The sequence below is a fragment of the Balaenoptera borealis genome (assembly GCF_965194805.1).
Source record: "Balaenoptera borealis genome assembly, chromosome: 8".
Lineage (NCBI taxonomy): Eukaryota > Metazoa > Chordata > Mammalia > Artiodactyla > Balaenopteridae > Balaenoptera > Balaenoptera borealis.
This window is the reverse complement of record NC_138865.1, coordinates 34802919-34827746: the sequence shown is the minus strand read 5'-3', so window position 1 is coordinate 34827746 and position 24828 is coordinate 34802919. Positions and strand designations below refer to the sequence as shown.

Here is a 24828-nt window from a genome sequence, read left to right as displayed (position 1 = left end):
GTTATAAAGCAGAAGCTAACACACCATTGTAAGGCAATTATACTTCAATAAAGATGTTTTAAAAAAAAAAAAGTTATTACAAAAAAAAAAAAAAAACTCATTACAAAGCTACAATTATCAGTATTATCTAGTACTAGTTTAAAGATAAACATTTAATCAAAGCAATAAGACTGAGAATCAAGAAATAAATCTTTCCAATTATGGTCAATTAATTTTCAACAAGGGTGCCAAGACAATACAATGGGGAAAGAACAGTCTTTTCAATAAATAATGCTGAAACAACTCAACATTCACATGCAAAAGCATGATTTTGGACCCCTACCTCACACTACATACAAAAAATTACGTCAAAATATATCAAAGACCTAAATGTAGGAGCTAAAACTATAAAACTCTTAGATGAAAGAATAGGATTATATCTTCATGACCCTGGGTCAGGCAAAATTCTCTTAGACACAATACCAAAAGCACAAGCAACAATAACAAATATAAATATATCAGACTTCACCAAAATGTAAAACTTTTATAAATAGATAAATGTGTGATAGATACATACAATAGAATACTATACAGTCTTATTCTGATACATGTTACAACATGGATGAAACAAAAACATTATGCTAACTGAAATAAACTGGACATAAAAGGACAAATATTGTATGATTCCATTTGTATGAAATATCTAGAATAGGCAATTTCATAGCGATAGCAAGTGAAATAGAGTTTACCAGGGCCGGGGGGATGGGGGAATGGGGCATTCGGTTTAATGGGTACAGAATTTCTGTTTGGGATGATGAAAAATTTCTGGAAATAGATAGTGGTGATGGTTGCTCAAGATTGTGAATATATTTAATGCCACTTAACTGTCCACTTAAAAATAGTTAAAATGGTGAGTTTTATGTTATATATATTTTACCTTAATTATTAATTAAATTTTTAAAACCTTAAAACTTTTGTGCTTCAAAGTACACCATCAAGAGAGTAAAAAGACAATCCACAGAATAGGAGAAAATTTTGCAATCATGTATATAATAAAGGACCTGTATCTAGAATACCTAAAGACTTAAAACTCAATAATAAAAAGATAAATAACCCTGTTAAAAAATGGGCAAAGGACTTGAATAGACATTACTCCAAAGAAGCTACATAAATGACCAATAAGCACATGAAAAGATGGTCAATATCATTAATCATCAGGGAAATGCAAATCAAAACCACAGTAAGATACGACATCACAACCACTACGATAGCTATAATCAAAAAGATAGACAATAACAAATTTGGCAAGAATGTACAGAAATTGTAACCTTCATACACTGCTGGTGGGAAAGTAAAATGGCACAGCCACTTTGGAAAACAGCTTGGCAGTTCCTCAAAATGTTAAACACAGAATGGCCATACGACCCAGCAATCCTACTCCTAGGTATAGACCTAATCAGTAGCAATTCTGTTCTTCCACTTCATCAGGCCAAAAACCATGAAGGCATCTTGGTCTTTCTTTTTCTCATACCCTGCATATTATTCATCAGGATACTGTGTTAGCCCTTCCTTCCAAATATATCCAGCACCCAGACTACGGCCTCAACCTCACACTAAAAATAACCAGGGGATCCTTGGAGAAATGGCAGGAAAAGTCCAAATAAATCTGGGACATCATGTGCCAGGAAGCAAGGAAGTAATCAAAGACTACTGGGGCCCTAGAACATAGGAGCCAACTCAAAGAGGCTCTCACTGACCTGAGATGATATAATTTGAGCATCAAAAGAAGTATTTATATAATGAATTAAAACATTAAGTAAATGAAACAAATAGAATAATAGAGAACAGAATAGAGAGCCCAGAAATATACCCACACAAATATAGTCAACTAATCTTTGACAAAGGAGTAAATACAATTCAATGGAGAAAGAATAGCCTTTTCAACAAATGGTGCTCAAACAACTGGACATCTACATGTAAAAAAAACTGAATCTAGACACAGGCCTTATACCTTTCACAAAAATTAACTTCAAAATGGATCATTCACCTAAATGTAAAACATAAACTTCTGGAAGATAATGCAGAAGAAAATCTAGATGGCCTTGGGTTTGGCAATGAGTTTTTAGATACAAAAGCACAATCTGTGAAAGAAAAAAATGATGGTGGAACTTCATTAAAATGAAAACTTCTGCTCTGAAAGACAATGTTAAGAGAATGAAAAGACAAGCCATAGACTGAGAGAAAATATTTGCAAAATGCATATCTCATGAGGGACTTGTTTCAAATAAATGAAAATGCATGAATTAATGATGGTAAAAAACAAAACAAACAAAAAACAACAACTCACTATTGAAGGTGACAGGACACTAATTTATTACTCTGAACATTTATAAATAAAGCTTTATCCTGCCTTTCCTGTATGATATGGTGAATGAAAGTTTGTATTTATTGAGGAAGTTTAGACAATTAATGTAGAAGTGGTGATATAGTTAGAAAATCATCATTTCTCAATTTGAAATGAAATAATGGATCTAGACAATGATCATCAATAGATGCTAAAACCATTAGGTGAAAAATTGATGGGAAACATTCTAATGAAGGGACCCTTAAAATCATTAAAAGTGGAACTGATCAATTAAATATCATTAAAGGTGGGATAAAACATTATGTGTCCCATGAGGTGATGCAGTAGAAGGAACCCAACATCACCAATAAACTGATGTTGCCTGAAAAATTGAATCTGAATCTGATCAAGGCTCTAGGACCAACTACCAGTTTATGGAAAATAGGGGAGACAGAGAAACATACTACATGACACCACGTATAAGCAATCTTCCTTCCTTCCTCCTCAGTCTCACTTGCTGAAAGCCCCCATGGCACCCAAGAAGCCTTCATCTTACCTCTTCTGCTATGCATGCAGAGAAGTGTTGAAGAACACTTGTAATAAAGATGTTTGTAAGATCACTAAAACAAGAAGTCCTCATCTGCGAGGCAGAGAACCCCAGTGCGGCTGGGCAGCTCTGAGGGTTACTGAAGGCATCCCCACGCTGCAGGTGGGCTCAGAGACAGGCCAAGAGGATATGTGGCAACACAGCAATAGCACCTACCACAGGGAGTTTTAATACAAATTTAAGATAATTAAGGAAAATTGACTGTCCTAATCCCAGAAGGAAACAACAAAACAACTAAAATATGTAACTAAAAACAGTATTGGACATTTTGTTTTTCACAACAACCACAATCTGTCCTTTCCAAACAAGAGTGAAAGGCAACAGGCCTAATTTCACATTTCTCAGTTTTGTATGTACGTTCTCCTTCTGGTCTACCTCCTACCTGCCACTTTTCTTCTCTCCCTATACAAACAGGTTTCCTTCCATTTCTGTCACCCTTTGGTCAGACTTTATTTTCTCATTATTCACATCTTTTTCATAAGGTTTGTCACCCTAATGTGTGTTCATTAGTCTACATATTTCACACCACGTTTTCCAATTTATAGGATGACTTGGTCTTTGTACACTTCTATTTTCATTTGCGCAGTGACTTTTAACAGAGTAGTCAAAGGACCATAAAATAAATGCAAATGCAGATTTCAGAAGTATATATCACATACCTGAAAATAACATCTGTCATTTATTTTTCCTTGTACCAAGCCTGACCTACACCAAATCTGACAGAATATTCCTGCTTTTATAAAACTGTGATGAAATCAAAAGTTACACAGAACTATATTCGTATAAATGAATCTTCCTGAATAAATCATACCTTCTCTATCTTGATTTCTACAGATCTCACATTCTATCTTCAGACTTGAATATAAAGAAAAATATATCAGCTTTTTAACATTTCTAAAGCATTATCAAATTAAGTTCAAAACTCTACCTTAAAAAAAAAAAAAACTCTACCTTATTTTCTTAAACTATGGAATATTATTGTCTTCTATATGTAGCCCAAGCAATATCTTGAAAAATCAAAGCTGGTCTTTGTGACACTAAAAGCAAACGAGTGAAGAACCTCCGATCAACCATTATCCTGCACTTTACCTTAATTTACTTGTGCTTAATAATCCACTTATGTGGTTTCCAACGTAGAGGAGAGGCAGAGGAAACAGCTTCAATTAAAAAAAGAAAGAATATTTGGTTAGTACTCCAATAACATTTTCTTTCATATATAAAAATGGTGACATTCACTCCCCATCAGTAAGCAAATCATTCTGAGTTCCTTTCCTTGCAATGACTAAATTTTCCAGAATCCAGAACACATCATGAGTTTCTCCATGTGATCAAAAAATAGTTAGGTAGGAAGTGATATCCATAATCATGGTGGTGGTGTGGAGGCTGGATAGAAATGGAAATCTTGATCTTGCCCACATTAGTAGACTATTTCCCTAAAAGAAAGCTCTGAACAAGCACCTCTCTTAGGTGGAGACCCCTAGCCAGGTTGGTGAGTTGAGGATGGGTGTTTATCACTTATAAACTATATAAATATAGTTTATGAATGAGATTCAGAAGGCCATTGAAAAAGTGTGCAAACTTCTGTTATCTATGCATATATGCACTTTTCTGGACAAAGGCAAAGGTCTATATCCCATTGACGTGTCACACAGTTGGTGACACTTTCAAAAAGTTGTGTATACTGGCCACATTACTTTGGAGTTACTTTATTTGTTTTAAACGCCTAGAATAATTAAATATCTACCAAGGTTAAACAATGTAGCTTGTACTTGAATTAGGTTTACCAAGCTCTGAGCTCCTGAATTATTTTCTGATTGTTAAGAGAAATATTATTCAGAACACACTGAAAAAGAGACAAAATGTAACACCTATGAAAAAAAAATCCCTTCATAAGCTCATATGATAACTTTTAAGAACTTTTTAACTAATATAATACTCCATAGCTATCAAGATGAGTCCAACATTTCTTTTTCCACTAAAAAGACACTAAGCATGCAACTCATATATCTTCTGAAAGATTTTTAAATACTATGTGTCATCTGCAAAAAAGTTACAGAATTTCTTTATTAGGAAATTTGCTCAAGAAACATAAGCAAGATAATAGATCCAGGACCTTCCCTTTTATTCATCAACATAGTAAATGAAAAATGTTTGGGCCTGCCATATCAGTAAACAAAGGATGTTGCAGCCTGATGGCTTGATAGCCACTACAACCCCCCTGAAAGTGAGCCCTGAGGGAACTGAGGATGGAGACAAACGGGCTGCCCACTGCCAAGCCCTCAGTCACTGCAGTCACCTTAGGAGACTCAGGATGGAAAGGAAGAGGATACTGGTCCCAGATAGCTAAGGTCATATCAAAGGAATAATTTCAATGAGCCCAGACTCTTGCATCTTCCCATACATAGAAAAGCACCAAATTCATTAGCTTGAGACACTATCTGGCTTTCTTTAACTAACAGTAATCTTTTGAAGTTCCAACTACCTGGTCTTTGTTGCAAAAACTCCTGTATATGCTGGCCCTTCCCTCACCTCTTTGGAGCAGTCCCTCAGAGCCTCCTGAGCTATCTGAGAGACTGCCTCCTGGGCTTAAGTCCTCTTTTTGTCCGCAAAATAAAACATAATTCTCAACTTTTACGTTGCACATTTTTTTTCAGTCAACAACATTCTGGTTAACAGTGTACAACTGACTCAACAATCACACAGCTGGTGATATTACAACTTTAGAGGTTCTTAAGTATTGAAGAGAATCAGTTGTCCCTATTTCCATATACAATTCAAAATAAAGACAGTACTGACTTCTAGTTTCTGGTAACCATGGGCTAAATTATTTGTGCTAATTCCCCTGCTGATTAATTAATATATTAATTAATCAACTTTATAATTTGATAAGTTAGATATGCCTGTTTTGAATTCCAGGGGAACACTAAAAGAACTGAAACAGAGGAGTTCCACCGTGCACAATTAAACACTTTAATTCACCAGTAAGATTTAACTAATTTAAAATTTTAGGCACCTATGGGAATTCCCTGGTGGTCCAGTGGTTAGGGCTCTGCACTTCCACTGCAAGGGGCATGGGTTCTATCTCTGGTTGAGAAACTAAGATCCTGAATGCCGCGAGGTGTAACCAAAAAAAAAAAAAATTTAGGCACCTAATCATACAGCCTCAAAATACATAAAACAAAACAAAAAACCTGGCAGAAATACCAAAAGAAATAGACAAATCCATAATCAGACATAATGGCTGTAGCAATATCTCTCTTCTCACATACTCTTAAAATGTGACTTTGACACTCCCTTCCATCCAGAGGTAGGGTCTATGTCCCTACAGCAAAAGGTAACTGGAACACAGAAAAAAGGCATCTCAAAAAAACCTACAGCAAACAATACACTTAATGGTGAAATATTAAAAGCTTCCCCTTTGAGATCAGACAAAAATGCCCAGTATTTCCATTTCTATCAACATTGCACCGTAGGTCCTGTGCTATACAGTAAGGCAAGTAAAAGAAATGAAAGCTAGAATGTTGCAGATACAAAGACAATATACAAAAGAAAGATAAAAATATGTACCTGAGAAGTAGAATATGTCCTGCCATATCAGTAAACAAAGGATGTCACAGTCATCAGCCATTGCAGCCACCACCTTTGCAGCCACAGCCTATGGTGAGCTGGTGAGCCCTGAGGAAACTCAGGATATAAAAACACAGGATACTGGTCCCAGATAGCTGAGATGCATATCAAAGGAATGATTTCAGTGAGCCCAGACTCTTGCATCTTCCGATATATAGAAAAGCTCTAAATTCCTTAAGTTGACATATCCGGTTTTCTTGAATTAACAATAATCTTTTGACGTTCAGACCACCTGCCCTTTGTTGCAAAACTCCTATATGTCCTGGCTCCTCACCTCACCTCCTCAGAGCAGTTCTCTCACAGTTACTTGAGATGCTGCCTCCCAGGCTTGAAGTACTAAAAATTCCCGCCGAATAAAACATAACTCTCAACTTTTACGTTGTGAATAATTTTTTAGTTGATATACTTCTAACTTTCTAAATAATCTGGGGTTTTTTTGGCCGTGCCACGCAGTATGCGGGATCTTAGTTCCCTGACCAGGGATCAAACCTGTGCCCCCTGCAATGGAAGCGTGGAGTGCTAACCACTGGACCGCCAGGGAATTCCCCTGTTTTTAAAAGATACATGCAATAGCAAAAAAAAAAAAAAAAAAAAAAGATGTACCTCAGAACAAATCTAACAAAAACTGTTAGAACTCTATAGAGAAAATTATAAAACTTTACTGAGGGCAATTAAAGAAGGGGTATGTATACCATGTATATGGATTGTACGATTCAATACTTTAAAGACATCAATTCATTCCAAAGTGCTTTAGAGCTTCAATGCAATTCCCGTCAAAATCCCAGAAGGTTATTTTTCATGAAACTTGACAACCTGCTTCTAATATTCACATAAAAATGTGAAGAACCAAGAAGTTAGGAGGAAAGACTTGCTCTACCAGATAGCAAGACTTTGCATAAAGCAATAGTAATTACGACTGTGAGGTAATGGTGCAGAAACACAAATAGACAAATGAAAAAGCATGGAGAGCTTAGAAACATATGTGAACAATAGTACCATGATATAAGTGGCACAATATTAAGGATAAACTTTTCAGTTGAGTCTGTGACAAATGAAAAAATAAATGAAATTGTACCATTACCTCACACCATCCATAAAAATCAACTCCAAGCAGATTAAAAACCTAACTCTGAAAAACAATATATCTTTTATCTAGAAAAATATCTTCATAACCTCAGAGTAGGGAAGAATTTCCTAAATAAGAAAAATAGTGATTAATTATTAAGGAACAGACTGATAAAATTTAACTATTTTAAAATTAAGATTCCTTTTCATGATAAGGAATACATGATAAAGGAATACAAGATAAATACATAATAAAGAAAATAAAAAGATATGAAACAGAGCAGGAAAATATATTTGTAATGCTGTATATAACTAACAAGAGGACTATCATTAACATATTTTTTAAAACTCCTACACAAATCAGTAAGAAAAAGACATCAACCCAACAGAAAAATGGGCAAAAGTCTTGAACAAGTATTTCACAAAAGAGGATACCCAAATGGGCACTAAAAAATGAAAAGGCACTCAACCTCATTAATAAACAGGGAAACCCAAATAAAAGCCAAGAAGATGTCATTATGCACCCACCAGATCAGCACAATTTAAAATGACTGGCATACCAAGGATTGGCAAGAATGAGGAGCAATAGGGACCTTCATGCACTTTTGTCAGGAGTGGGAACTGGTACAACCACTTGGGGGAACAGTTTGCCATTATCTACTCAAGTTGACAATATGCTCACCCTAGGAGTCAGCAGTTTCACTTCTTGATAAGCTTCCCGAAAAACTCATGCACATGTGCTGTTTTGGACTGAATTATATCTGCTCAAAATTCACATTTTGAAGCCCTAGCCCCCAGGTGACTGCATGCAAAGATAGGGCCTTTAAGGAGGTAATTAAGGTTAAATGAGGTAATAAGTGTGGGGTCCTAATCCAATAGGACTTGCGTCCTTATAAGAAGAGGAAGAGACACCAGGAGTGCATAGGCACAGAGTAAAGGCCACGTGAGGTCACAGTGAGAAGGCAGCTGTCTATATGCCAAGGAGAAACTCTCATCAGAAACCAACCCGGTTGGCACCTTGATCTTGGACTTCCAGCCTCCGGAAGTGTAAGAAAATAAATTTCTGTTAAGCCACCTAGTCCGTGGTATTTTGTTATGGGAGCCTTAGGTGACTAATACTTGTGCACCAAGATCCAACTATCAGTATGTTCAGAACAGTACTTTTTATTTTTCTAGGGCCCAAACTAGAAACAACCCCAATTACCATCAACTGTAAAACAGATAAATAAATTGTAATATATTTATACAATGAAAATAAAAGAATACAGCTACACACAACAATGTGGATAAATCTTACCAACATAATATTAAGTGAAAGAAGCAAGATACAAAAGAATATATAGAGTTTAATTCCCTTTATATAACATCCAAAAATAGGCAAACCTAAACTACATAATTCAAGGATACATAAAAATTTAGAAAACTTACAAAGCAAGCAAGAAAATTATTACTACAAAAGTCAGAATAGTGGGTAAGAAGGATTTTGTGATCCCATCTCATGACCTAGGTAATGATTACAAGGGTGATTATTCATTCAACTACACAGTCATGTATGATGCCTTTTCTCCTATGTCTAGATCATATTTCACAATTGTTCAAAGTATTTAAAAATTATATCATAAGCTAAGTGTAAGCAAGCCCAACAATATTCTGATTTTTCTTTTGATGATTGGGTTAATATCTTTCCTATACTTCAATATTTTTTTCTCTTTTTGTGGATGTCCCTGATTATTGAAGCAGGAAGCATGTGCTTAGTCGACCTGATGAATAATCCAGAGCTAGATGCCAGTGTTTTTCCAGGCCTTAGAGACATGGCAGTGAACAAACCATGTGAGGTCCTCACTCTCAAGGAACTGCAGTCTGATTTAACCTCCCTAAATCCAAAAATGTCACCATGATCAATTTAATACCACCTGTCGTATGGGCTTGCTCTAGGAATTAAATGTCTGGCCTCATGCATGTCACCCAGCAACTGTACAATAAAAGTTAGCTCCATTCCACATTCCCAGGAAGGAATGGCAGGTCTCATGTTTCTAGTTCCACCGTGGAAAAAAACCTACGTATATCAAAATGTGTTTATTCATCATTCTACTCACAACTGTTATCAATCCAAGCTAAAAATGAAAATTTAAAACAGGGATCAACAAATTGAGAGGGCCCAAGAGATAAATCTAACTCATCTTTTATTTATGCAAATAAAGTTTTATTAGAACACAACTACACCGATTCATTTATATACGTATCATCTACAGCTGCTTTCATGGTACAGAGCTGAATAGCTGCAGCAGAGATGGTCTGGCCCACAAAGCCTAATTATTTGCTATCTGGTCCTTTACCAAATAAGCTTGCCAATTCCTGTTAGAAAGCTTTGCCATTTCAGAAGACACATAGTATTTATTTAATATCCATTGCTAAGCACATACTTTTACTATTATTATGTTACATTAGTGGACCACTGAATGATATGAAATCTTTATTAAGAAGTTTCTACCCACTGCCAGCAGGAAGCACAGTGTGTATAGAAACGGACCTGTACTCTAAGATCAATTTGTAATTCTATAGCATTTCTACATCTTCCATCATAGCTATATGTACTTTCCATCACATACCTTAATAGGAATTTTCTTGTCAAAATCAGGGAAGTGAATTACTTTATTTAGCTTGGACACATATAGTATCATTATGGTAACTGCCATCTAAAGAAAAGGGAAGAGAAAAACTTCAGCAAAATATCTGGAAAGACTATTTGAGGCACAAACACATCATCAAAAGAAAAGAGATTCACCAAAAATATATATATATCTGAAAAGTCCATTTTCTAGGTTCCAAAAAAATTATTATTCCTTGAAATATTAAAATTGTTTTTCTTGCCACCGTATAGATTGCACCAGAACTATAGGTAAAAAGTATAACATCAAATGTAACGTACACACGATATCTCAAGGGGCTCAAGGAACGACAACAGCGGGAAAAAGGAACAGTGTCCCCAAAACTGACCAGAGTGACCACAGTCGGTGAGGCTGCTTGTTGATCCTGGACCATCCTTCCTATGTACTGAGCATATGGTCACCTTACCCCAGAAAGTAAGTGTGGGGATGAAAGGAAGGGGGAAGGGAGGCAAATTCCACACATAAACATATTTTGTAAAGTATAGTATTTCTATAACACATAAGTCAAATTAAGAGGAAAACAAATTTTAAAAGGGATTTATTTTTCTCTCCAATCTAGCCGGTGTTGCAAAAATATCTCATTCAAATGCTATTAATCTGGATTACACCAGGTATATCAGAAATACTCCAGATTATTATTATAAAATAAAAAGTTTTAATATCATCTTTCTACACAAATTTTAGAACTTACTTTTCTCCACATTAGGATGCAAAAATTTAAGGTCTCCTTCAAAATGATTATCATCCTAAACCTTGAGCCTGAGTGTACAAAGTTAATACTTATAATAGATTTATATAACTCAAGCCCACCCTGAATTATAATTGTAGTTTGTATATATGACTTACTTTATAATTCTTACAGAAATATACCAACACTTATTTAAAATATTCTGCAATTCAGACTTTTTAAATTTGGTCTGCTGGCTTCTTCCTCCACAAACTGCAAATCATAAATGTTTTTACCTTAATCGAGTACAATCCAGTGAATTTATTTACCTTGGGCATTACAAAGAGCACATTACCACATACTATTGATCTTTTAAAGTACTTTTTAACATATTTTCACATTGAACCATAAAGATATAAATTTTTTGACCTTAAGGAAAGATATCGTTTCCTCGTGATTTTTTTCTCCCTAAAATGATGTGCAAAGAGTACCTTATTAGCAAAACATTTAACTAGAATAATGTTTAATCATATAAATTCCAGATTCACAATTTAAAATTTAGTTAACAGATACAATTTTTATAATTTTAAGTTTTTCTCCTTATAAACTAAAGGAAAACAAAAGCAAAAAAACTTTGGTGCCTGTTACCACGTGCCTACTAGAAATCATCAGCATATGACCAAAAAAGTAAAAAAGGCACAAATTAATATTAACGGAAAATTTCAGAAACAGCCAAATGGGGTAAGTTTGAAAGTTTATCCAAGTTTATCCTTACACTTGAGAACAAACATCACAAACTTCAGGAAGGAAACTGCAAACATGTTTTGTTTGGCCTGTAGAGAGTTTTATGAAAATATGAATCTGTTGCCACCATTTACAAATTAGGGGGTTTGATGTAAAAATTAGATTTCCCTGATCCCTAGTGGGCCTCACCTCATCTCCCTAACCCTTTTCTTCTCAGGCACAGTGGCTTAAACCGTGCACACTCATCTGTTACCCAGCAGACCTTGGAGGCTTTCAGTCTGCTGCCCCCTTGCTTTAGAGTAATTAAATTCTATTAAGGAAGTTAAAATTAGTTGTTTTTTCCTACAAATACAACTGTTCCTAAATGGTAAAATGAAATAAGATGTGTGTCAATACTTCATGTTGTTCCACCAAGAGTACCATAGTCCTCTGCCAGCTGAACAAATTCGTAAACCACAGTCTTAAACAAAAGCACTTAAAATTTCATCATGTGTACTGACAACTAATTAAGAGGGTAATTTTTTTTTTTCACTTACCTGTCCAATTCCAAGAACAATTGGTGATGGGAAACTACAAAGAATATAGAATAACAAATAATATTAGCAACTGATAAAAAAAGTTGAAGACAATATACAACACATAATGATAGGAGTTATTAAAAAGTCTTAGACTTTTTTTTCAGTCTTAGTGAAATTGTCAAATTTGTTCACTTTTCATCTGTTCATTTCTTTTCCATTTTTTAAACTGATCATTGCTAAACTTGGCAAACTTCTATTGCCCCTTGAGTCAGACTGTCATATTAACAAACAACAAAATTGTATACGTAGAAAGCTAAAGTAATCTGGGGATAAATTACTAGAAATAATAAATAACTTTAGCAAGGTTACTGGATACAAGACGAACACATGAAAAAAATCATTTCTATGTCTATATATCATAAAAACACAAAGAACATAAAATTTTAAAGGTATTCATTTACAATACCACCCAAAAAACATCAAATAACACTAACTGGGTATTTTATGGTAATAAGGAATTATTTTTACTTTTATAGGCATGAAATAATATTGGGGTGGTAGATTTTTTTTTTTAAACAAAAAAGTCCCTCTTATCTTTCAGAAATTCATATTGAAATGCATATGACAATATATTTTTAATTTGCTTCAAAATAATTTTGGGGGAGAGGTTGGGATTGAGAGGAGGAGTGATATAAGTTTAGCAAGGTTGTTGAAACTGGATGATGGCTACATGGAGATTCATTATACGGTTTTCCTTTTTTCAAAATAATATACCCAGGTACAAATCTAATAAAAGATTTCTAAGAAATACCTCTACATAGAAAACTATAAATCAATATTTTAAAAATTAAAGAAGCCCTAAATAAATTTCATGGATTAGAATCAATATTGCAGTGAACCATTATCCACAAACTGACTTATAAAATCAAATCTCTCTGTAAAAACACGAGCAGGTATTTTGTGGAAACTGACAAACGGATCCTAAGACTGAATGCAAAGGCAAAAAGCAAACACGATCCAAGATAATCCTGAAGAAAAAAAAAGTTGGAGGAATGACTCTACTGGATGCCAGGATTCTTTTTTTTTTTTGGCTGCGCCACACTGCATGAAGGGATCCTAGTTGCCCGACCAGGGACTGAACCTGTGCCCCGCAGTGGAAGCATGGAGTCCTAACCACTGAACCACCAGGGAAGTCCCCAGGATTCATTTTAAAGTTACAATAAATGAGAGAGTGCGGTATTTGCACAATGATAGTCTAACAGGACAAAGCAAGAGAACACAGATGGGGACAGATACACACCTTTATGGAAACCTGATTCATGACAAAGATGACCATGCAAACAGTAGGGAAAGGACGGTCTTTTAACAAATGGCCCTAGGTAACTGGAATCAGAATCTTAACCCCTACCTCATACCATACTTAATAAGGCGGCACATCACTTCGCCGGGCTCACTCATTTTCCAGCCCTTCACTGGCTCCCAGTCATTCTCTCAGTCCACTAAAAAAGGGGAAATATCACCTAAAAAACCACCACCACCACCAACAACAACAACACCTCAGCCCTCAATCTGTATGTCAAAGGGAAACATACCTATTTCAGATAGGGTAAGAAAAGAATAAAGAACCAACCTACCTTATCAGAGAAAACCGAATGACTGCCTGGACAGCACCACCGTGAGAATAAAATGAACTCTAATGGATGCCAGATGCGTCACCCAGACACCCTCTTCTGGACTGAAGCACTCATTCCCCAGTTGCTCAAGAGCAACCTCAGCTGAAGAAAGCTGCCTTGCCAATAGCACCCCAACTCCCTGAGAGCAGCCTGTGTTCCAAGCCTGTGTGTCTATGCAGGGGTATAAAAGCCAGGGGCTTTCACCCCAATTCAAGACAACTCTGTAGAGCCATTCCAGCTCCAGAGGCCCTGGGATCAGGCTTTGTTGTGATAAAGCACAGCCCAGCTTCTCCCTCTACCTAATCCTGCTTCCCTCACTCCCCAACAGGAGTGGGTCCCAAGAGCTCCGCCCAGTATACTTCCCCTGTATCTGAGTCTCCTTACCCAGGAATACAACCTGCAACATGAAGCAAGATAATAAAACTACAACATAAACAAACAACAAAACAACAACAACGAAAGGCTTACAGAAGGAAGACAAAGAGCTCAGCCTAGAAGAGAACATAACACAGGGAGAGAAGGCACCCTTTATAATTGCTTCCAGCTAAGAAACACCTTAATAAGAAGATATCAATAAAACAAGAGCTCAAAATTGAGATAACAAAGCAACCAAGTGAGATGAAAAGGGAACCTACAGATCTAAGGAAGGCAACTGAGGATCAAAACAACATAACTGGGGGAGGACCTTCAAGATGGCGGAGGAATAAGACATGGAGATCACCTTCCTTACCACAAATACATCAAAAATACATCTACACGTGCAACAACTCCTACAGAACACCTACTGAAAGCTGGCAGAAGACCTCAGACTTCCCAAAAGGCAAGAAAATCCCCACGCACCTGGGTAGGGCAAAAGAAAAAAGAAAAAACAGAGACAAAAGAATAGGGATGGGACCTGCACCTCTGGGAGGGAGCTGTGAAGGAGGAAAAGTTTCCACACACTAGGAAGCCCTTTCACTGGTGGGGACGGGGTTGGGGGTGGGGGGAAGCTTCACAGCCATGGAGGAAAGCACAGCAACAGGGATGCAGAGAGCAAAGCGGAGAGATTCCTGCACAGAGGATCATTGCCAACAAGCACTCACCAGCCTGAGAGGCTTGTATGCTCACCTGCAGGGGCGGGTGGGGGCTGAGAGCTGAGGCTCAGGCTTTGGAGGTCAGACCCCAGGGAGAGGACTGGGGTTGGCGGCGTGAACAAAACCTGAAGGGGGCTAGTGCATCACAGCTAGCCAGGAAGGAGTCCGGGAAAAAGTCTGGACTTGCCTAAGAGGCAAGAGACCATTGTTTCAGGATACACGAGGAGAGGGGATTCCTTCCCTGTCTACCCACAGAGGGCAGAGCACCACCTAAACAAGCTCCAGAGAAAGGCACGAGCCACAGCTATCAGTGTGGACACCTGAGACGGGCATGAAACGCTAACACTGCTACTGCAGCCACCAAGAAGCCTGTGGCAAGCACAGGTCACTATCCGCACCTCCCCTCCCAGGAACCTGTGCAGCCCACCACTGCCAGGGTGGTTACAACGTCATGCTGTTACAACGTCACGTTGTTACAACATCACGCTGTTACAACATCATGCCAGCCTCTGCCGCTGCAGGCTCACCCCACATTCTGTACACCTCCCTCCCCCCAACCTGAGTGAGCCAGAGCCCCCTAATCAGCTGCTCCTTTAACCCCCTCCTGTCTGAGGGAAGAACAGACTCCCTCAGGCGACCTACACACAGAGGCGGGACCAAATCCAAAGCTGAACCCCAGGAGCTGAGTGAACAAAGAAGAGAAAGGGAAATCTCTCCCAGCAGCCTCAGGAGCAGCGGATTAAATCTCTGTAATCAACTTGATGTACCCTGCATCTCTGGAATACCTGAACAGACAATGAATCATCCCAAAATTGAGGTGGTGGACTTTGGGAGCAACGGTAGACTTGGGGTTTGCTGTATGTGACTGACTAGTTTCTAATTTTTATGATTATCTTAATGTAGTTTTTAGTGCTTGTTGTAATTGGAGGGTTTGTTTATTGGTTTGGTTGCTCTCTTTCTTTTTTTTTTTTCTATCTCTTTCTTTTTTTCTTACCTTTTTAATTTTAATAATTTTTTATTTTAATAACTTTATTTATTTTTTTCTTGCTTGCTTGCTTTTTTTTCTCCCTTTTCTTCTGAGCCATCTGGCTGACACTTGGTACTCCAGCCAGGTGTCAGGTCTGAGCCTCGGAGGTGGGAGAGCCGAGTTCAGGACATAGGACCACCAGAGATCTCCTGGTCCCACATAATATCAATGGGTGAGAGCTCTCCCAGAGACCTCCGTCTCAACGCAAAGACCCAGTTCCACTCAACGACTAGCAAGCTCCAGTGCTGCACACCCCATGCCAAACAACTAGCAAGACACGAACACAACCCCACCCATTGGCAGAGAGGCTGCCTAAGATCATACTAAGTTCACAGACACCCCAAAACACACCACCGGACGTGGTCCTGCCCACCAGAAGGACAAGATCCAGCTTCATCCACCAGAACACAGGCATCAGTCCCCTCCACCAGCAAGCCTCAACAAGCCACTGAACCAACCTTACCCACTGGGGGCAGATGCCAAAAACTACAGGAACTACAAAACTGCAGCCTGCAAAAAGGAGTCCCCAAACACAGTAAGTTAAGCAAAATGAGAAGACAGAGAAATATGCAGCATATGAAGGACTGAAGTAAAAATCCACCAGACCAAACAAATGAAGAGGAAATAGGCAGTGTACCTGAAAAAGAATTCAGAGTGATGATAGTAAAGATGATCCAAAATCTTAGAAATAGAATGGAGAAAATACAAGAAATGTTTAACAAGGACCTAGAAGAACTAAAGAGCAAACAAACAATATGAACAACACAATAAATGAAATTAAAAATACTCTAAAAGGAATCAATAGCAGAATAAGTGAGGCAGAAGAATGGATAAGTGATCTGAAAGAGAAAATAGTGGAAATAACTACTGCAGAGCAGAATAAAGAAAAAAGAATGAAAAGAATTGAGGACAGTCTCAGAGACCTCGGGGACAACATTAAACGCACCAACATTTGAATTATAGGGGCCCCAGAAGAAGAAGAGAAAAAGAAAGGGACTGAGAAAGTATTTTGAAGAGATTATAGTTGAAAACTTCCCTAATATGGGAAAGGAAAGAGTGAATCAAGTCCAGGAAGTGCAGAGAGTCCCATACAGGATAAATCCAAGGAGAAACATGCCAAGACACATATTAATCAAACTATCAAAAATTAAATACAAAGAAAAATATTAAAAGCAGCAAGGGAAAAGCAACAAATAATATACAAGGGAATCCCCATAAGGTTAACAGCTGATCTTTCAGCAGAAACTCTGCAAGCCAGAAGGGACTGGAAGGACATATTTAAAGTGATGAAAGGGAAAAACCTACAACCAAGATTACTCTATCGAGCAAGGATCTCATTCAGATTCGAAGGAGAAATTAAAATCTTTACAGACAAGCAAAAGCTAAGAGAATTCATCACCACCAAACCAGCTTTACAACAAATGCTAAAGAAAATTTTCTAGGCAGGAAACACAAGAGAAGGAAAAGACCTACAAAAACAAACCCAAAACAATTAAGAAAATGGTAATAGGAACATACATATTGATAATTACCTTAAATGTAAATGGATTAAATGCTCTAACCAGAAGACATAGACCAGCTGAATGGAAACAAAAACAAGATCCGTATATATGCTGTCTACAACAGACCCACTTCTGACCTAGGGATACATATAGACTGAAAGTGAGGGGATGGAAAAAGATATTCCATGCAAATGGAAATCAAAAGAAAGCTGGAGTAGCAATTCTCACATCACACAAAATAGACTTTAAAATAAAGACTGTTACAAGACACAAGGAAGGACACTACATAATGATCAAGGGATCAATCCAAGAGAATAAATAACAATTGTAAATATTTATGCACCCAACATAGGAGCACCTCAATACATAAGGCAAATGCTAACAGCCATAAAAGGGGAAATCAACAATAACACAATAATAGTAGGGGACTTTTTAATACCCCACTTTCACCAATGGACAGATCATCCAAAATGAAAATAAAAATAGAAACACAAGCTTTAAATGACACATTAAACACGATGGACTTAATTGATATTTATAGGATATTCCATCCAAAAACAACAGAATACACTTTCTTTTCAAGAGCACATGGAACATTCTCCAGGATAGATCATATCTTGGCTCACAAATCAAGCCTTGGTAAATTTAGGAAAACTGAAATCATATCAAGTATCTTTTCCGACCACAACACTGTGAGACTAGATATCAATAACAGTAAAAAAAAACTGTAAAAAATACAAACACAGGGAGGCTAAACATTACACTACTAAATAACCAAGACATCAGTGAAGAAATCAAAGAGGAAATCAAAAAACACCTAGAAACAAATGACAATGAAAACACGGTGACACAAAACCAATGGGATGCAGCTAAAGCAGTTCTAAGAGGGAAGTTTATAGCAATACAATCCTACCTCAAGAGACAAGAAACATCTCAAATAAACCTAATCTTACACCTAAAGCAATTAGAGAAGAAGAACAAAAAAGACCCCAAGGTAGCAAAAGGAAAGAAAACGTAAAGATCAGATCAGAAATGGATGAAAAAGAAATGAAGGAAACAAGAGCAAAGATCAATAAAACTACAAGCTCGTTCTTTGAGAAGATAAAGAAAATTGATAAACCATTAGCCAGACTCATCAAGAAAAAAAGAGAGAAGACTCAAATCAATAGAATTAGAAATGAAAAAGGAGAAGTAACAACTGACACTGCAGAAATACAAAGGATCATGAGCGATTACTACAAGAAACTATATGCCAATAAAATGGACAACCTGGAAGAAATGGACAAATTCTTAGAAAAGCACAACCTTCTGAGACTGAACCAGGAAGAAATAGAAAATATAAACAGACCAATCACAAGCACTGAAATTGAAACTGTGATTAAAAAACTTCCAACAAACAAAAGCCCAGGACCAGAAGTCTTCCCAGACGAATTCTATCAAACATTTAGCGAAGAGCTAACACCTATCCTTCTCAAAATCTTTCAAAATATAGCAGAGGGAGGAACACTCCCAAACTCATTCTATGAGGCCACCATCACCCTGATACCAAAACCAGACAAAGATGTCACAAAGAAAGGAAACTACAGGCCAATATCACTGATGAACATGGATGCAAAAATCCTCAACAAAATACTAGCAAACAGAATCCAACAGCACATTAAAAGGATCATACACAACGATCAATTGGGGTTTAACCCAGGAATGCAAGGATTCTTCAATATACACAAATCAATCAACGTGATACACACCATAGTCACAAACTGAAGGTAAAAACCATATGATAATCTCAATAGATGCAGAAAAAGCTTTCGACAAAATTCAACACCCATTTATGATTAAAAACCCTCCAGAAAGTAGGCATAGAGGGAACTTACCTCAACATAATAAAGGCTATATATGACAAACCAACAGCCAACATCGTTCTCAATGGTGAAAAAGTGAAACCACTTCCTCTAAGATCAGGAACAAGACACGATTACCCACTCTCACCACTATTATTCAACATAGTTTTGGAAGTTTCAGCCACAGCAATCAGAGAAGAAAAAGAAATAAAAGGAATCCAAATCAGAAAAGAGGAAGCAAAGCTGTCGCTGTCTGCAGATGACATGATACTATACGTAGAGAATCCTAAAGATGCTACCAGAAAACTACTAGAGCTAATCAATGAATTTGGTAAAGTAGCAGGATACAAAAGTAATGCACAGAAATCTCTTGCCTTCCTATACACTAATGATGAAAACATCTGAAAGAGAAATTAAGGAAACACTCCCATTTACCATTGCAACAAAAAGAATAAAATACCCAGGAATAAACCTACTTAGGGAGACAAAAGACCTGTATGCAGAAAACTATAAGACAGTGATGAAAGAAATTAAAGATGATACAGATGGAAAGATATACCATGTTCTTGGATTGGAAGAATCAACATTGTGAAAATGACTATACTACCCAAAGCAATCTACAGATTCAATGCAATCCCTATCAAACTACCAATGGCATTTTTCACAGAACTAGAACAAAAAATTTCACAATTTATATGGAAATACAAAAGACCCCAAATAGCCAAAGCAATCTTGAGAAAGAAAAATGGAGATGGAGGAATCAGGCTCCTGGACCTCAGAATATATTACAAAGCTACAGTTATCAAGACAGTATGGTACTGGCACAAAAACAGAAATGTAGATCAGTGGAACAGGATAGAAAGCCCAGAGATAAACCCATGCACATATGGTCACCTTATCTTTGATAAAGGAGGCAAGAATATACAATGGAGAAAAGGCAGCCTCTTCAATAAGTGGTGCTGGGAAAACTGGACAGCTACTTGTAAAAGAATGAAATTAGAACACTCCTAACACCATGCACAAGAATAAACTCAAAATAGATTAAAGACCTAAATGTAAGGCCAGACACTATAAAACTCTTAGAGGAAAACATAGGCAGAACACTCTATGACATAAATCACAGCAAGATCCTTTTTGACCCACCTCCTAGAGAAATGGAAATAAAAACAAAAATAAACAAATGGGACCTAATGAAACTTAAAAGCTTTTGCACAGCAAAGGAAACCATAAACAAGACCAAAAGACACCCCTCAGAATGGGGGAAAATATTTGCAAATGAAGCAACTGACAAAGGATTAATCTCCAAAACATACAAGCAACTCATGCAGCTCAATATCAAAAAAACAAACAACCCAATCCAAAAATGGGCAGAAGACCTAAATAGACATTTCTCCAAAGAAGATATACAGATTGCCAACAGACACATGAAAGAATGCTCAACATCATTAATCATTAGAGAAATGCAAATCAAAACTACAATGAGGTATCACCTCACACCGGTCAGAATGGCCATCATCAAAAAATCTACAAGTAAATGCTGGAGCGGGTGTGGAGAAAAGGGAGCCCTCCTGCACTGTTGGTAGGAATGTAAATTCATACAGCCACTATGGAGAACAGTATGGAGGTTCCTTAAAAAACTAAAAATAGAACTACCATACAAACCAGCCATCCCACTACTGGGCCTGTACCCTGAGAAAACCATAATTCAAAAAGATTCATGTACCACAATGTTCATTGCAGCAGTATTTACAATAGCCAGGACATGGAAGCAACCTAAGTGTCCATCAACAGATGAATGGATAAAGAAGATGTGGCTCATATATACAATGGACTATTACTCAGCCATAAAAAGAAACAAAATTGAGTTATTTGTAGTGAGGTGGATGGACCTAGAGTCTGTCACACAGAGTGAAGTAAGTCAGAAAGAGAAAAACAAATACTGTATGCTAACACATATATATGGAATCTTAAAAAAAAAAAAAAAAAAGGTTCTGAAGCACCTAGGGGCAGGACAGGAATAAAGACGCTGATGTAGAGAATGGACTTAAGGACACGGGGAGGGGGAAGGTTAAGTAAGGACAAAGTGAGAGAGTGGCATGGACATATATATACCACGAAATGTAAAATAGATAGCTAGTGGGAAGCAGCCGCATAGCACAGGGAGATCAGCTCAGTGCTTTGTGCCCACCTAGATGGGTGGGATAGGGAGCGTGGGAGGGAGATGCAAGAGGGTGGGGATATGGGGATATATGTATACATATAGCTGATTCACTTTGTTATACAGCAGAAACTAACACAACATTGTAAAGCAATCATACTCCAATAAAGATATTAAAAAAAAAAAAAACACATAACTGCCACATGAACCATTTCGAAGCAACACAGAACTAAATGGCCGCTGCTTTAAACTGAATTACCAAGATGAGGTAATCACAGTGAATGAGCAGGGAAAAGACAAACTCTCAAACATAAACAGATATAGAAGATAGATATCACCAGAGAGGGCTAATTGCTGTGCTGTTTTCTCAATAAAGAGAGAAAATGATTAGAAGATAAAAGGCAAATTTTTTTCCTTGACATGGGGAGAATAAGTAAACTCTCCAGATCTAAAAGCACACTTGTTGCAGAAAAAGCTGTTAAGAATATTCAACACGATTAATACAGCAGCCATGAACTCTCCATAAAAATACTACCATACAACAGAATCAACCAATTAGGAGTCAAATCAAAATAATGAACTCTGAAATGGAGACACTGTGATAAAAGGGTGCTGACTACTGTATCCATTTAATATAGAACAGATTCAAACAACTGTGGGATTATAATTACACAACAGGATGCTACACTATAAAAGAAGACATGGAGGTGAGGAAAGATGGGAAGAAGTATGCAAATGTCATCATTCATAGCAGAGAAGCCATATATACTATCAGAAATTGAAAAAATATATATTTGAAAGTCAGCAATTCTTTTTGTTGAACTCTAATTTCTCTTTTCTCCATTCAGTTCAGTTAAACTACATTTCATACGTACATGCAACTGGCAGTCCTCACCTTAAGTAAGCCTTCAAACACAGCCAGCATGACTAATGGTAGCACAATCCCTCACATGATGCAAGCTGAAGTTTACAGGGTCAGCTATAAAGTGGTCTTGCCAAAAAATGTTTAATCTGAATGTAATCAAGCCTTTAGATCTAACTTTGAGTTAAAAAAACAGAGAGTAAGTTAAGTGAGACTTCAAAAAATACATCAGACAACACATAATATGGGACACTTTACAACACACCTGGCCCAGGCTTTTCAAAGTCAGTATCAGGGGAAAGAGGTGGAACGGGGGACTTTTCTAGATTAAAATAAACTAAAAAGACATAACTGTATGCGTTGCATGAAGTTTGATTGGATCTTGATTCAAATGTTTAAAGCAACCATAAAAACGTCTTGGGGATAATTGGAATGATTATAGATTTGATATTTGATTATTTTAGGAAATTACTGTTAAGTTTGTTAAGAACAAAAATGATACTATGTAGGAGAATATCCATATTTCAGGAGAGGCATGTTGAAATATCTGAGTGTAGTGTCATGATGTATGCAGCTTATATTCAATGGTTCAGGGGAAAATGCAAATATAGCAAAATGTTAATTACTGAACCTCAGTGGTATGTGTATGGGTGTTCATTGTACTTTGCTTTCCACTTTTCTGTGTGCTTGAAACTTTTCATAATAAAAAGTGGTGGAGGGACTTAGGTGATCCTCAAAAAATTAAATAATTAAATGAAAGCCCCCCCCCCCTCCATGTCCCACTCCTTTTTTGATTAAAGAAAACAATTTATAAAGAAATGAGTAAATAAGTAGCATCTATAATATATACTTTATATAAAAAGTAATTCAATCTATGAATCTTTCTCCAATCCATCCATCTAAAAAGATGTTTGAAGTTATTGCCTAATGTCAATTATAGTAATTTTTAAAATTTTACCCTAATATTTTTCTTTTGTTTGAATTCTTTATAATGATCACACAGAATGACTTTTCTTTAAAAAAATATTTCAAAATATTGATTCTAGGTAGTGGGAATATGTAATATTATTACTGTCTTCTTTGTACATTTCTGTATTTAAATAACTCCCAATTTTTTAACTGAATTATTTTAGGAGTGAATGCAAGGAAGTAAAGACAGTATGTGTGCACAACTCTTTGAAAAGTCTGACTCTGAAAGGAACAGAGAAATGAGCACCCATGTGGATCAAGGGAGGGTTATTTTTGCTTGAGAAACCTAAACATGCTTTAAGCCAGTAGAGAGAGGTTGCTGACGCAGAATAGAGGAGAATAATAAAAGGAGCCGGGAGAAGGGGACATCCAGAAGTGGGGAACTGGACCTTCCACAGGAACAAGATGCTCCGTCCGTCATAGCAGAAAGGGGACATCATCTGACGGTTTCAATTTCCTCAATGAAGTAGCATAGGAGAGTGGAGGATGGGGGTGTGGGAGGTTTCAGGGTAAAAGAGAAAGTGGGAAGGAGTCATTTCTGTGACAAGGAAAGCAATCCCCCAGAAGAAACTAGCAGGTGGTACTAGAGCCGGTTGAGGCTTGTGATCATCAATTCAACGTCAACCCAGCCAGCCCGGAAGTGTTTTTTCTCCCAGGACAGTCAGAGCTGCTCAGTGCTGAAGGAAGGACGCAGAAGTTAGGCTGTGCAGGACAAGTACCAGCCAAGGCGGGAGCTGGAAAGGAGTCTTGTGGCTTCCAGCGCAGGGGCCCTCCTGCTGGACTAGGAGGGAAGGGATGCCTGAAGGGCGATGTGGCAGAAATGAGCTGGGTTGCAGCGCCGAGCGCGGACATCCTGCACAGGGACTGGAGTGGCTGGCAGGGTCACACTGAGCACACGACCCTAGGAGTGACCACGGGATGTGGGACAAGGCGGGCTGTGATGGTTCAGTGTGTGTATCCCAAAGTCCTGAAGGCTTATGCGAGTCTGGGTGGAGAGGAATACCAGGACTCCACTAAATGAGCCACAGAAGCTCAGGAGCCATTACAGAGAGTACAGAAAGTGAGTGCTGAGTCTGGACTCTCCACAGAGCAGGGGCAGTGGGAAGCTACGAGGACTCAACCCCACCTCCTGGCCACACCTGGGGTGTGACCAGGATCCAGCTCCTTTCCAGGGGCCAAATGGAACAGCATCTTCAGGAGAGAGCCGGTTTTCATCAGAGTAAGAGAAAATTAGGAGTTGTTTTTGTTCTTTAATATAGACTTCCAGCACCCACCACTGGAGACTTGGATTCAATAGCTTTAAAAAAAAAAAAACTCTCCAAGTGATTCACATTACCAAGCAAGTTTGGAAACCACTGTATTGAATGATCCTAAAGCCTTCGATTGCATAAAAGTAGACACACAGCAAATATGGAGCAAATACTTGTTGAACTGAATACAACTAAGTTTATATTTTTTATTAAGCATCATTAGTGAATCTTCGCATGTCATAGAGAATAGTAT

The 24828-nt window shown here is 37.4% G+C and overlaps 2 protein-coding genes across 4 annotated transcripts in view; both read right to left on the bottom strand.

Moving 5' to 3' along the window:
* Window positions 1-24828, bottom strand: part of HSD17B3 (hydroxysteroid 17-beta dehydrogenase 3) — a 233399-nt gene that overhangs the window by 126047 nt on the left and 82524 nt on the right. The gene's annotated exons all lie outside the window — the stretch shown is intronic.
* SLC35D2 (solute carrier family 35 member D2) overlaps window positions 1-24828 on the bottom strand; it is a 60433-nt gene that overhangs the window by 32158 nt on the left and 3447 nt on the right. For all 3 annotated transcript variants that reach the window (XM_082401249.1, XM_082401247.1, XM_082401248.1), the window contains exons 2-4: window positions 12239-12272; window positions 10232-10318; window positions 4020-4087 (exon numbers count right to left, since the gene is read on the bottom strand). In XM_082401249.1, coding sequence (XP_082257375.1) covers window positions 4020-4087; window positions 10232-10318; window positions 12239-12272 — 189 coding nt within the window. The remainder of the gene's footprint in view (window positions 1-4019; window positions 4088-10231; window positions 10319-12238; window positions 12273-24828) is intronic.